At 41.6% G+C, this 15,850-nt stretch overlaps 1 protein-coding gene across 3 annotated transcripts in view; it reads right to left on the bottom strand.

The window, feature by feature from the left end:
* LOC147455548 (uncharacterized) overlaps positions 1-6,964 on the bottom strand; it is a 73,708-nt gene extending 66,744 nt beyond the window's left edge. The window contains exons 1-2 of one of the 3 annotated variants that reach the window (XM_086514304.1): positions 6,845-6,958; positions 4,998-5,115 (exon numbers count right to left, since the gene is read on the bottom strand). In XM_086514304.1, coding sequence (XP_086370430.1) covers positions 4,998-5,115; positions 6,845-6,907 — 181 coding nt within the window. In that variant the 5' untranslated portion in view covers positions 6,908-6,958. Of the gene's footprint in view, positions 1-4,997; positions 5,116-6,844 lie in introns of all 3 variants that reach the window. The other 2 variants (XM_086514305.1, XM_086514307.1) reach the window with 2 other exon arrangements.
* Between the last annotated feature and the right edge of the window lie 8,886 nt (positions 6,965-15,850).

Consider the following 15,850-nt stretch of genomic DNA (forward strand, 5'->3'; position numbering starts at 1 on the left):
ACGATTGCAGAATGATCATCACTCGAAGCGGAATGGATACTTCGCTTGGAGGTGATGAGCATGAGAGAGGCAAAGAAGAATTTTCCCCACCAGGAGGTTTTTCCGACCCTCCCCCTTTTCCATCTACTACGACAAGGATTGCACTAACTCCTATGGAGGCTTTCGACAAGAGGATGATGGACAAGAAGTTAGAAGACAAAGCAAGAGATGCCGAACGAGAAGCAAAAAGAAAAGCCTACGAAGAAGACATGGCAGCCATAGAGCGCCAGTACCAAGAAAGAATGGCAGCCATAGCGCGTGAGAGCGAGCAAGCACGCTTGGAAGCCAAAGCAAGACAAGCAGAATATGACCGCGAGACCACAGCAAGAATGCAAGCGATGTTGCGACTCTTTTCTCAAATGCAGGCTCAGATTCAACAGGATCGGGAAAAGGAGACTCTCTCAGTCTCTTCTTCTCCAAAGCATGATACACAGGATTTGCATGATTGTGTGAAGCATGATGATTTGATTGACAATGATTTGCATAATGATTTGGATGATAATGATGAGCAGGATGATTTGCATGATCAAGATGTGATTTCTCACAAGCATGATGAGTTGCATGAAGAAGATGTGATTGTTCACAAGGATGATGTGTTAGTTGATGCTTTTTCTAGCGAAGCTAACCTCGTTGTAGATTCGATCAATCACGAAGAACCGATCTTGGCTTTCGAGTCGAGGTCTAAAGAAACCCCACAGGACGATTCGATCATTCAGGAGGAACCGATCTTGGCTCTCGAGCCTAGGTCCAAAGAACCCACACAGGAAGTATTATGTGTTCGCATGATTGATACGCACGCATTGTTCGAGTGTTTCATTCGTGATCGTTTCCTGTATTTTAGTCGACGTCTTTATGTGATCCCTTTTCCTAGGCATGACATATTGTATGTTGAGCACGTTTCTCTCATGGATGAGTACGAATGTATGCGGATTGTTCATGAAAAGCTGAAAAGTATGTATGTAAGGAAGTCACATTCCATGTCTCTTCCTTGGCATGACAGTTTCGAAACGAGCACATGAAAGTATGAGCACCAAGCATGGGTATTTCCGTTGTGAATTGCCACAGTTGATTGCTCTAGATCATAAGAGAAAGATTTGATCTCATTGTTTGAGTGTGTGTGGTGAACGGGTTGGCACTCCGTCTATTTGTTCATCTACATTGCATGCACAGTCTTTGAGGAAGACACATTTTTTTCCACTCACTTTACATGGAATAGGTATGTTCATGGTTTTGTGTTGGAAGTGGTTTCAGGAATTTTCAGCCATGGAGATTCTTGAAGAAGAAAGAAGCATGACTCTCAATGAAGATGTAGCATCGAAGGAGCCACATAAGACTTTGTGTCACTTTCGGCGCGGCCCAAAGAAACAAGCGTTGCAAACCTTTATGAAGTTCAAGCACCGCACGACCCACACATCAAAGTGGGCCGGCGAAGAGTCCCTTCCAGGATTCCACATGCTATTGGCGATCTCCCTCGACGCCATACAGTTCAGTACCCGTACCTCACTTTGAAAAGGAGGGGATGTCACGTGACACATCCAACCCTATGTGTCCGTGGACAAGCTACAATATGAGCAGGGTTCTATCAGTCCAGTCAAGTCTAGATTAGCAGTGATCTGGCACTTTTGTGAGTCTATTCGTAGACCGTGCATGCCCAATCACTTAGCATAGATGCATATCCTCTGGTTGCACACAGCATGATCATCAGAAATCCCATCAGAATCCATTAGAATCAGTTAGAGGATTTTTCCAGTGCATTTAGCCTATTTTACCTATTTTTGGTATTTTCACTTATTATTTTTAAGTGACTTCCCAACAAAAGTAGGTAGGGTAATTTTGCTAAGTTTGTATATAAGCAAACCCAAGTTAGCACTATTTGGCAGAAGAGACAGCAGGAGCACATGCTCAACAGGCACCTTCTCAGCAGAACCCAAGCAGAACCCCCCAAGTGACCTATCGTTTTTGCTCCCGAGCAACAGCCTAGCGTTTTTGGATCAAACCACCGCAGACCAGCCAGCTTTTTGCATTTGCAGAGCCACGGCGACAAGACCACAGCAGATCAGCCTAGCGTTTTTGCATCTGCAAAATCCCGGCGACAGAAACACCAGGATTCAGCCCTAGCGTTTTTGGTTGCAGATCAGCCCCAGCGTTTTGCCCCATCATTGCGACGGAAACCCCAGAACCATCAACGTTTTCAATTTTCAGCAATTAGACTTCGCAAATCAAGTCCCGAACCTCGCAGATCTCACCTTCCTGCAGCAGTTCCTCGCCGCACGGTCAGTTTCCGCAAGGTTTACAGTTTCAATCCGGAAAATGCAGATTTCAGCATCTGCGTTTTCAGCGCGTCGTCGTCGCATCGTCGTCATCGACATAGAGTCAGAATTCAACAGATAGAAGATTAGCAGATTTCAGCCCATAGCGTTTTTGGACAGCAATAGAAAGACCGCAGATTTCAGCCCTAAAGTCGTCGTAGTCATCACCGTCGTCGTCATCGGCATAGTCCGAGGCTGCATCAGTCCATTGCATCCGCATTGTACCACTTTGTGCAATCATAAGTAGACCACTCTCGCCGACGAGAGTGGGGCCTTCGGAGGAGGGTTTTACAACGTCTCTGGTGTCGTATCTCTCTTCTCTCTCTATCTCTCAGTCTCATACACTTGCACGCATAGTGTCCATTCACTTTGTTTGTGATCATAGCACTCTCTCATTAAGAACGGAAGGCTCTACCTTCCATAAGAACAAAAAGAACCTTGAGCACAGTTCGGAGCACTCATCTTGAGCAAAGCCCAAACAATCATTCCGCTACACCTAACAAAGAGAGTGCAATGGACACAAAACAAAGTGGTGAACACTGTGAATGAAGGTGCTGAGACTGAGAGATAGAGAAAGAAGAATATGACACCAGGCAAGTTGTCAAACCCTCCTCCAAGGGCCCTTCTCTTGATGGTGAGAGAAGTCTATTGTATTGATTGCACAAATCTCTACAATGCTTTGAACTTGTCGACGATGTGGACGACGATGAGACGGGCTGAAATCTGAAAATGCTAATGGCTGAAATCTGCAAATCTTTATCTGCTGAATTCTAACTCTATGTCGGTGACGATGTCGACGACGACACAACGAAAACGCAGATGTTGAAAGATGTTGAAATCTGCGTTTTCCGGGCTGAATCTGCAAACTACGCTGGATCTAACCATGCGACGAGGATCTGCTGCGGGAAGGTGAGATTTGCGAGGTTTGGGGGTTCTACTACGGAAACTGACTACTGAAAACTGAAAACGCTGAGTCTAGGGCTGATTCCGTCACGAAGATTTGCAAAAACGCTGAGGTGGATCTGCAAACCAAAAACGCTAGGGGCTGAATTCTACTATCCTACTGTTGCCGAGGAATCTGCTATCGCTAGGGCTGATCTGCTGTGTCTTGTGGTCGCCGAGGCTAATCTGCCATGCAAAAACGCCAAGGGCTGATCTGTGGTTGCAAAACGCTAGGTCCTTGCTGCTGTGTTGCAAAAACGCTAGGCCTGCTGGGTCCTGTTGAGAAGGTGCCAATTGAACCGAAGTCCTTGCTGCCTCTTCTACCAGAAAGTGCTAGCGCTAGGTTTCTATATATATTTGCTTATCAAATTTTCCCTACCTAGTTCCCAACAAAAGTCACTTAAAAATAATAAGAGAAAAATGTCAAAATAGGAAAAATAGGTTTAATGCACACGAAAATGATCCTGATGGAATTTGGTGGGAATGCTGATGATCATGCTGTGTGCAACCAGAGGATATGCATCTAATCTAAGTGTCTAGACATGCACGGTCTACGAACAGACTCACAAAAGTGCCAGAACACTTCCTATTCTAAACTGACTTGATTGAACTGAACCCTGGTCATGCTGTAGCTTGTCCACGGACACATAGGGTTGGATGTGTCACGTGACATTATTATTATGCTTCAACAAGTACAATGTCCAAGGGTCCGCTCTCTCCGCAATGCTCCCAAGAAAATCTACTAGAAGAGAGGCCCTCGCAGTTCTTATAAAGGCCCTTGGCCAAAAGCAATACATGAAAAGCCGGTTCTAAAAGCATCTGATAACCAAAAGCTAGCGCCCTCAAGGGTTGTCCGTACAGTGTGCCGCATCAACATGTCAGCGCGATTTGTGGCGCAATCCACGGACGTCCATACAGCCTGCCGTGTCACCAGCTCGCCACGCAATTTGGTTTTCTAGTTTACTTTTAAGGTTTTAGGCCCCTCGCCCAGGATACAATAAGTTGAAACAACTTTTTAATGTATTTAGGCCACTTAGCAAGATTCCATAAGTTGGACAACTTCTTCTACTACTTCCTTCACTAGGATGAACATGCCTCTGCCTAATAGTAAAATGATGTCCTCCACTCAACCACGAGAGGAGAGCGGACAACCAAGGTAGAGGCAAGCTCCTCCGAAGAGAGTACGGCAATGAACGTGCCTCTGCCTAATAGTAAAATGATGTCCTCCACTCAACCATGGCTAACACCAAGGTCAGCCACTCCAAGATTTTACATTGTTTGTGGGAACATCCCATGTCACCCCATCACACCTCTATGAGAGAGAACCTCTATGCGGTCGAGAGAAGAAAGAGAGATTTGGGGAAGGTGCAACATACAAGCGAAAGCACAAGAAAATATCATGCATAACCACGCAAGGTAAACAGGGGCATGCAAAGAGAGAGGGGAAGCAGGGGAAAAATTAGAGTCAAACTGCAATTTCAAATAACAAGAAACAAGCATTTCAGATCATAGGCACATTGCACCCACTACAGAAAGGGATCCTATGCAACTTATGACACAAGCACATGAATGTGTACCTAGTGCAAGAATCAATTCATTGCAACTTGATGGAGCACTTCAACCCATTCATTTACATACAAAAATTTCCCTTGTTACACAGTCATATTTCCTCTAGAATACAAAAGTAGTAATAAGAAAGAGTTGGACCCAATCCTGACTTTGAAAGTGTTGTTTGATTGCAATCACACTCAGCACTCCATGCGCCCACAGTATGGACACCTTGACTTTGAAAAAAAGAACATGTGGAAAGAATTCCCTTGTTAATCTGAAAACGAAGTTATGAGATCCACACATAAGTACGAGCATACATAAAAGCCTTGATTGTCAGCACAACTAATAATAAATACTCATCAACTGAATGGATTTACTGGAGGGCAAAGGGTTAAGTCGTGATAGATGACTCAAGAACCCACAAATTTATCAATTACGCACTTGTCAAGAAACTCAAACTTCCCCAGCAAAAGAGTGAGCATTACTGTGTTGCTGAAATGATGCAAGGGGAAGATAGCAAAATTTGGGCACCAATGTCCCTAGTTTGCAAATAGGAATTCAGAGAAACAAAGGCACGTTTGACTTTTATGGATAGAGCAGACAATGCTTTTGATAAAGAATGATCCCGGGGTTAGAGACTTTGTTGAAAAGAAGTTTGAAAAAGATGTAAAAACTGTCGTGAGTCAAGGTGAGCATGATGTAAGTGATTCTCCTTTGACTTGCTCAGATAAAGGTTGATGGCCAAGAAGGCTTGTGAAGTATAGTTGATTTGTTATTGCCTATACTTACAAATTTCTCTTTCAATGAATGCATCAAAAGTTCTCTTATTCTTGTGAGTCCACTGAAACTAGTAATTTGGATAGTTTGTTAAATAAGTTTAAAGATGTATTTCCTTCTGATTTTCCATGTGGTTTACGACATCATAGAGATGAAATTAATCATTTAACTGATTTAGTAAAGATCATACACGTCTCATTTAATAACCACCATATAGCCTGAGTGAAAACGGCACCACGAGGTATAAAGGCAGATAAAATAACACTTAGACAAGGGGTTCATTTAGCCCAACAAACCACCATGGACCACTCCAATTTTGTTACTTAATAGAAAACGATGGATGTATGCAGCTTAGTGTCAATTACAGGGCATTCAATAAAAGAACATTTCCCTATGCTTCAGAAAAAGATCTGTTCGATAGCCACAAGGGGCTAAACTTCATATACATTGATTTGATATCAAGATATCGTCAAAGTGAGATTAAGACTGAAGATATCCCTAAGACTGCATTTCAAAAACGATATGAGCATTGTGAATTTTTAGTAATGCCATTTCATCTTTACTTTTGGGAAAAAAAGTAGCTTTCACTATTAAGACCTCTCGAAGGAAAAAAAGCCCCTAAATCGAGTTAGAAAACTCATTATTCAAGATACAACCAACAAAGCAATTACAAGCAATGTACCATAGGGCATGGTTATTGATGCACTAGCTACACCTATTAAGCTAATGGACAGTGTTTTGCGGCCTTATCTTGAACGTAATGTTGTTGTATTTTTGGATGATATTCTCATCTTAAGTAAATTTCGAGACGAACATTTAAATCACTAAAAAAATGTTTCAATTGTTAAGATCTTATTTCCTTCATGCAAAAGACATTTAGTGTGGACTTTTTGCACAAGAAGTTAAGAGTGTCACAATAGATGAGGTGATGACACGGACTGGCCTCTGATCGGTAGACACCAGGTGCTAACTAAACTATCAAGATCCAAGTGGCACAATACTTCTGCAGCTCAGCTTCAGCTTTTTGAACATTGGTGCATGGGTGATTACTTCTTATTGCATTTTCCCTTCATTCAGAGAGCATCGAAAATGAGGCATTACGGGTTTTCAGACATACATGTTGGAACTTAGGTGTGGCGGATTTGTATAAGCACTTGTGTGAGTGTCGCATGTGGCAGCATTTTTTGTGAATTAATGAGATGTTGCAGAAACCAATAGGAACTCACAAGAAAAGTAGACTCGTGGGTGAAGGTGAAAGGAAATTCATGAAGAACAGCGCCCAGCTTCATCTGTTCCTCAAAACGAAGACAATCATTCTTATGTTCGGGCCAGTGAAGACGCTGATGTCACAAGAAATTTTTCAGAGGAGCGTTTCTTCTTCTCTTGTATCAAAACACCTCTCTCTCTCTCTCTCTCTGATGTGAGAAGAGCAGCAGTAGCGGACAGCACCGCATGGCGCCAAGAAGATAGATTGGAACAGCAGGCCTTTCGCAAGATGTTCCGCTGCGCATACGATTGTCATCCCTCTCCACTGAGTCTCCAGGTGGCGGCAGCAGCAGCTGCTGGTGTGTGTAAACTCGTTATTCTCGTTTACACGCACCAAATTTTATCGAGGTCCCCATTTCACAAAAAATGCTCGTCACCTAGGTCAGTTCATACTATTTTAATTTTAATAACTAATAAAATATATTAGATTCCCTCACTTGTCCCCCTTCCTCGTCACAATGGGGGAGAGAGAGAGAGAGAGGCAGAAACACTTCCTCACTATGTGCGTTCTCTCATGCGGGTGATACACGCTCATATCCATCTCTCACTACCATGCAACGGGTGATCCGCGCTCCTCTCCATCTATCACTCCCTTTCCCTCTCTAGCTAAAAGATCCTTGCATCAAACGATACAACTAGCATTGAAGGTTACCTCAAATCACACACACACACACACACAGATGATGCAACCACCCAACCTTAAACCTCTTTCGCAGGTCACCTTAAGGTGGCTCGAATCCCTCATGCAAAGAGAGAGAGAGAGAGAGAGAGAGAGAGAGAGAGAGAGAGAGAGAGAGAGAGAGTGTTTGTGGACTAGTAGTATATTCATTACATCCTCTCGAAATGTTGAGAAGCATCTCCTTGGATTCGTGTAGCGGAAAATAACATAGACATAGTGAGCGGAAAATAACATAGACATAGACATGTCGAGTAACTTGTGTGTAGAGGAAAATAACATAGACATAGTGAGCATTTCATTAGAATAGAGTGGAAGACTGTCCAATAGTCTTCTAGAGAGCTTAATTTCTATTGGTTCTTTTATCAAGTGTTCTTTAAACTAAATCTACTCTAGCCTAATTCTCATTTGTCCACCTCTATGGCCATCCAATAGGATTTGAATGCACCTTGGGGGCAACTGGGCTAGGGAGCTGACATTTGTCCACTATGTCCTTTGTGTGAAGGGAGCTTGGAAAGTGTGTGTGTGTGTGTGTTTCTCTCTCATCCCCTACTAATATGGCTCGCCCCCTCCTAGATAGGGATTTGGGAAGACTTTTGAGTCTAATTCCCACAAGCATCCAATTTACCCTAAGGCTTGACCATTGAATATTTTATTTAATTTTGGAACCTTAGCATTTTGGAAGTCTTAATGGGCAGAACCTTAGGGTCTTTGAAGCCCATTGATGCACATTGCTCTTTTGCAGATGCCCCCTCCCCCCCCCCCTTTGGATCCCTATTATCCCTCCTTTGGATCCCTACTGTGACCGGTCTGCCAGCCTAACCAATAATATCAGTGATTTCATTAACGTAATCACGATCGAGTGATTATGTCAATAACTTTAGTATTTACAAAAAAAAATCACGTGATCATGTTAATTGTTAACGTGACTTTGATTATGACCTGCAAAAACCTATAGAGCCGGTTAGCCCTCCGGGTTTTCCAACGGGGCCCCCGGGCTTTTTCATGTTCCCGACGGGCCCGCCAGGTATATGTAATAGCCTGGCAAGTCCGCCAGAAAAATAAAAAAGCCTAGCGGGAATAATTATATATAGTAAACAGTGTGCTAACCGCGGTCTTTTAGTTAGGCAAATCCTTGGGGAGTGTATCCGAGTGCTCGGTATAGTCATCTCCTTGTGAATTGACCTAAGGTTACAGAGTCACACGTCCTTTTGGGCCGAACGTGATTCTTAATTCGGTAACCACTTCTAAATTTTTTAATTCGTTTATCGACATAAAGGTACGAAACCAAAACAACTGAAAACTTGGAGAATCATGCTCATTGCGAAGAAGCCATTGGTCCAAATGAGGGTTGTAATTGGTTTTAGAAGATGAGCATATGTAAATGACGAGTCGATAGTCAAGGGTCGGATGTCCTATACTAGTGTACCGGACATATAAAGATCCTTGAAGTTTTGCATTTGAGTTGATTTACACTTGTCACTCCACAATATAAGAGCTATAATCCTTAATTGGGTTAAAATAGCTTTTATATATTAATTTTGGTTGCATGGGTGGGCTACAATCCTTCATTGGGTACAAGGAGTCCTCAATTGAGTCCTCAATCGATATGTGGATTGACTAGAGTGCATTGAAAATCTCATGTTGTGCATCATGGTTACTTTCATATTGAATGGTTTTTAAATTTTAAAATATATTAAAAATAAGAAAAATGTGTCAAAAACTGAACATCTAGTTCTTTTGTCTTCAACTTTAATTTAAAAGCAATGGAGCAAAATGTGGGCATAAGTGGTACGAAAAAGCCAAAGAAAAAAAATGCTCCTGGCAAAGAGTACTGGGATTATGCTCACAACATATGCGACCGATATATGGAGCGGCAATGTAAATTTTGTCACACAACAAAATCAGGCGGTGCACCACGTATTAGGGATCATTTTCTGGGTAGCGCTAAAAAGAGTTCTAAGAAATGTGAACATCCTCAGGCACCTGCAGTTGCAAAGCGTTTGAGAGAAGAGCTCGCCAAAAAAGGTGGCAAGAGACAACAGATATATAGCTCTGTGGCTTCGAGTCAAGAGTTCCCAGAGCCAAATATTAACTCCGCAGATCCTGTAGTGACGCCAACTAACCTTGGAGAACAACCTGCGCAAGGAGAGGAAATTCCAAGCAATGTTCCTTTTAAACATCACAATGAAGGTGGACTTTGTCAAATGCGTCAAAAATCATTACATCAAAGCTTTCGAGTGCAGTCTCTAGAAGAAGCACAAACTACACTCGCGAAAGCAATATTCTTTACTAGAAGTGCTTTGGTCATGGTAGACAGCAATCATTGGAAGGCTGCTTGAAAAAAAATCGGTGAGTTTGGTCCAGGATTTTCAGCTCCTTTTTATCACACGATAAGAAATTTTTTCTTGGACAAATGTTACATCGAAGTTGAAGAGCGTGTTGGCAAAATAATACTTGGGAATATTTCGCTTTCAAGATGTACGATTGTGAGTGATGGCTGGTCAAATGTTCAAAGAAAACCGCTTATCAATGTAATGTTGGTTTGTCCAAGGGGAGAAACGTTTATAAAGGCGATTGATAGTTTTGGTGCAATTAAAAGTGGCAAATACATTTCTAAGGTCTTGATTAATGTAATTAAAGAAATTGGTGTTGAACATGTCGTTCAAGTAGTCATGGACAACGCAAAGAATTGTAATAACTCCAGTAAAATAATAAAGAAGTACTTTCTACACATTTTTGCCAATGGTTGTAATACGCACAGCTTAAACTTGGTGCTAAAAGATTGGTACACTAGCGAAGAAACCACATGGCTCGCCAAAATAATTGATACAGCACGTCAGGTTGTGAAATTTATCTTGAAACGACAAAGAGTGCTCGATTTGTATAGAATGCGCATGCCAGTGATGTTGAAACTTCCTGCTCTGCTGAAACTCGGTTCTGCACACACTTTTATACCTTGGAATCACTTCTTCGTAATAAATGCGCTGTGATTGACACATTCAATTGCACGGCCTTTGAGGAATGGCAGCTTGAGCAGAAAGAAAAAGTGAAAGATAAAATTACATGTCTACATGGCAATGTAAACAAGGTTGCTTGGTGGAGGAGTGTAATGGATGCATACCATGTAATGATGCCCGTTATGTTCGCAATCCGCAATCTTGATCAAAGGGCGCCAAACTTGGGCAAAGTGTAGACGACATGGTGGTCAGTCTAACAGAGTCGAAAATCCTGAAGAGCTGAAAGAGTCTGTAGTAGAGAAGGAGTGGCGATTACCATTCTCTGGCAAACAACGAAAAATTTTGGCGAAGTATTTTCATGCAAGGTGGAAGAGCGCTCATAGTCCACTCCATAGCGTTGCTTACATACTCGATCCATAGTATTGGAATTTAGATGTGATGTCCAATACAGAGGTGGTAAGCGATTTCTATCACGTGGTTAACACGTTCTACTCCCACGTTCAGGACCGAATCGATTGCATCAAAGAAATGAGTGCATTTAGATTAAAGAAAGGTCCTTTTGCGAATGATTTTGTACAGGTAATGGCAAAAGAGCAACCTACATGGAAGTGATGGATGATGAATGGTGGAGAGCATTCTACCTTACGTCCCTTTGCAATGAAAGTACTCGCACAATGTGCAGCAAAATCAAGTTCAAAGAGAAATTGGAGTATATACAAGTATGTTCACAACACTATTCACAACAGACTATTAGCTGCAGACAGAGCAGAAAAATTAGTGTATATGTTTTGCAACGAAAAGATATTGAATCACATCAAAAGTGCTGGCTACGAGGAGGAAATTCCAACCTGGTTGTACGATTGTCAAAACAAAGATGAATAAGAGTTCAATGTTGGTGTATCTCAATGCACTGTAGACGAAATAGAAAAAAATTTGATAATCGATGTGGAGGTTGAATTACAAGGAGAACCACAACACTCAGACTTAGAACCAGATAACAACTCAACAGATTCAATATAGCTTGAGAGTAGAACGAGTAAATATCAAAAACCATTGTAAAGGACCTTGTATTCAAATGTGTTTCGAGTAATTACAATGCTTCATATTTGCGATAGTACATAGTTTGTGGATCTCAATTGTGTTGCCCTGAAGCAGCATCTTGCTCATCAAACAGATTTCTAATTGTGCTAGGGGTATCTTGGCATGCTTGCTTGAATTTATATTCGTTTGCCATGCCAAACATAATATATATTCCTTGTGGAATATCTTGTGATGAACAGATTGCGCATCGACTACTATTTTGCATTAAACAAATAAGACAAACTAAATGATAATAATGACCATATGTCAATGTATAATATCCACTCCATCCATCAAAATTCTTGTAGCAAACTGGACATTGGGAAGATGAGGATGCATCTAAAGTAGATGAGGGGACCAAATCCGGATGCATGACAAGGTGGCTGATGTGTGTCCCTTGTACAGGTGTTGGATTCACTCGCTGTGTCAGATTTTGAATATCCTGACTTAAGCGGTGAATGCTTTTCTCCATTCGGACTTGTGAGGGTTGGGGTGTCTGGGTGGCTATAGAAAGCCGAGTTATTTCTACATTCTGCCAACTGTGTCATGTAAATATTCTTCTCTCTTTTTAACTGTAGGTTGGCGCCTTCCACTATCAATGCCAACTCATCTCGAGTGAAAGTGACACAACTCTTTCTTAAATCATGAGTGGCAATAGTTGTCTCCTTTGACGAGAAGTCTACTGGTCATTGTTGCACAAAGTGAACATATAACATTTTTGCAAAATATAGCGCACAATCTGCATTGTGAAGGGGATGGCTATAAACCTCCAAATAAATCCTCTCAGCGTTTTCTTTGATCGTATCATGGTTGCACTTCGAAACCTTCCACCTTTGTTTCTTGATCTCTGTGTCTTCACATGGCCAAATTGTTTGATCATGTCCTTTGTCACTTCTTTATTGATCTCTTTCCATTGCATGTGGTTTGGATTTGCCCATTTTGAGAGTTGTCGAGCAGTACGCGTTGCTTGTTGTGCCAATATGTCGTGTGCCAGAGACTTCATGCACTGAAATGCATTAACAGCCGCTTGTTGTTGACCACCGGGCAATGATTGGGTGCCAATATCTTGTTCTTCATCGGCCATTTTCTCTTAGAGCTGCAGTCAACAGATAGACAAATATTCAATATCATTGGAAAATATATATTCTCACGATTCAACAGTCTCACAGATGCAGAATATAGCAACTTCTCATTCACAGGGAAAGTGTACGGAATCCATTAAATGCGACTAATTGAACCACAAGGCAAATTTGAAATACTGACAGTTAAATGACAAATTTGAAATGACTAAAAATAATTGACTCAATTAGGTGAACCACTTCAAACCAGATAATACACTTCAATAAAAAATAGAATACCCTGGACAAGACATATGTATATCATAGAAATGTTTAAATCGGATAAAATGATGGTGCAAGTTTAACAAGGGGACATTGGAAAGGGTTAGGGTCTGTCTTTAAATGTTCTTTGAAAAATATCGACACGTCAGAAGAATTCCTTCTTTGTTCCCGCCCGTTTAATTTCATCCAACGATTCACTTTAATTCGAATAGCCCTCATAACATCTTCGTTCGGGTGGTGAAAAAATTCTTCTGGAAAATAAACTTTTCTGGCTGCACTCCAAAAATCTGCCAGCATGTCGAATAGATAGCCTAATGCATAAATGTCGCTCGCTTTTGTGTATGCATCTATGCACCGTGGATCGTATAGTTCGGGAGCAATCCACGGTCGCTTAGCCATCTCGGCATTCCCTACTCTCTGTGCATCCAAAACTGCTTTGTCCGACTGTGCGCTTGGATGCAGATAATTAATTGTTGTGCGCTTAGCTGATGTTCTTAGCATCATATCCCAATCAATGATGCCGACGCGGGGTTTATTGGTGTGAGTAAAGTCCAACAATATGTTGAACGGGTGCAGGTCACTGTGCACCATACTGACCGAGTGGGCAGCCGCAACGCCGTCGATTAAGGCATGACAAATGGCTGGCATCTGCTTGATCATCACTGCTTTGATCTGCACCGTGTCTATCTCGCTTACAGGAAGATTTTCTATAGGCAATGACTTCTAGCCGTGTTGTAGCCTGTGCATGTGTCATCGGAACAATCCATGGGCGAATGGTAAGCGACACATCATGTCGCCCACGGTACCCCCATTGTAGTATGGGAATATCGTGATCCAAGGAGCTTCGGTAGTAAACGCAATGCACCTTACAATGGAGGGGTGAAGCGTTTGCATTCGTTGCTCTGTCTGAAAGGTGTCAAATTTTGCCTCCCTCCCTCCTTGTAACATTTTCCCACGTATGTAATGTGGTCTGGAAAAAATGAGATGCCTTTGATGGTGTACAATGTGCAGACACCGAAGGAGCCTGCTCCAATCCTCATACCTTCTACCAAGGCTTCGTGAGGGATGCCGACAAGATGAGCGCACTTTGCATTCAAAGCCGTGCGCATGATTGTGCCGGTGCCGCTTGCATCGGATCGACCTCCCAAAGTTGCTTGCGCATCTTGGGCCATCTTCAATCTTTGGGTAAGGCTGCTTCACACGCTTCATCTTTACTTCCTGTTCTTCCCACAATTTATTCCAGAGCTCTAATTTTGACATGTCGCAGGCAGGTGGGATATCTTCCTTTAAGTCTCTGCAACATACTTTCATATTGCCCAACACTACCTTGTGGTGGGGGTCAAATTCTTGAATCCCTGCTAGAAGCAACAACTCGTATTGGCCTTCAAGTCGCAACCTGTGCTCTGTGTTCTCTCATATAGCGCTAGTGAGGTCTTTGATGTAGACATCGCTTTCACTAATCTACTGTATGCGATCAGCTGCACATGATGAGATTGCCAAAATACATTATTTACGAATGGCACACATAATACTTTTCTTTTGATCTGGCGTCATATTTACACTAGAAACAACATATCAAATACAAATTCATGGTTGCGAATGACACTAACACTCTCACACTAATTCAGGTAAACCTTTAACCACCACTTGAAGACTTTACGAAAAGTGCAATCTGTTACACGTGTAAAAATGCAGATCAAACAAGTGGTTTATAAGAACTTAATTCAGATCAAACAATACATGTTAACAGTCTAGCACATTTCAGCATATATTTAATTTTTAATTTATATTTTTCTCCGTGCGCACATACTAATTCAAACAAAGCACACACCAACTTAAAAACTTCAAAAACATTTAAAACATTCGAAGTATACAAATTGGACTAGCAAATTGTGTTCACACACTTTTTTACATAGAATTTATGTAAATGTAGCAATAAAAAAAGCGCTCTTTAAAAAGATACAAAAGAATATTTAGCATGCAAATTCTGTGCATTTAGATTTTTTACAAAGAATTTATGTAAATGAAGCATTAAAAAATAGTGATAATGCTTAAGAGTCCTTTAAAAAGATAAAAAAAGAATATTTAACATGCAATTTGTGTGCAAATACTTTTTTACATATAATTTATATAAATGGAGCATTTAAAATAGCAATGATTGATGAATAAAGTATTCTTTTGAATATGATTAGCTAGTATATAATTTCAAATGGACAGTTAAAAAACAACAAAATCAAACAATTCGTACATTTTGTATATGAAATACTCTTCATAGCCGCGTTACCGACCAAGTATTTCATATACTTAATACTTAAAGATTTAATTGCACATGCACATACAAATTATATGACGTTCGTACGGCCGGGTTAATGACCTGAACACCACATTAATGCAAAAACAGATGCTTCTAACAAACGACACTCTATTAGCCGCGTTACCGATCTAGTGCCGCCTAAATCTAAGGAGAAACAATGGCTTGCATACGAACATCATATAGCTGTGTTACCGACTGATGCCCATATGTTTTTTGGGAAAGGGGAAGGGAAGTTGACTTACCATAAGGATACTAGATTCGTTGCGTTACCGACGTAGTACCCAAGCAGTAAGCCAATACTTACCACAAGGACACCATCTTCCCCGCGTCACCGAGGTGATACCCCGTGATAAGCATTGTTCCGTAGAACAGCTTACACACACACTCCCATTGTGTGGTAAGGTACCTTATTACTGTCGCGCAATATAACAAAAGACACACTATCACACAACGCATACACACACACACACACACACACACAACACATACCCGGATCGTGTGGTCAGGTACTCTGCTCTACTGCCGTGCACTGCGACGCAGAGCACGCTCCACACGACCCCCTCTCTCCTCTCTCCTCTCAACGTACCTGCAAAGGT

This window comes from Adiantum capillus-veneris, chromosome 6, assembly GCF_014529385.1.
Source record: "Adiantum capillus-veneris isolate H3 chromosome 6, ASM1452938v2, whole genome shotgun sequence".
Lineage (NCBI taxonomy): Eukaryota > Viridiplantae > Streptophyta > Polypodiopsida > Polypodiales > Pteridaceae > Adiantum > Adiantum capillus-veneris.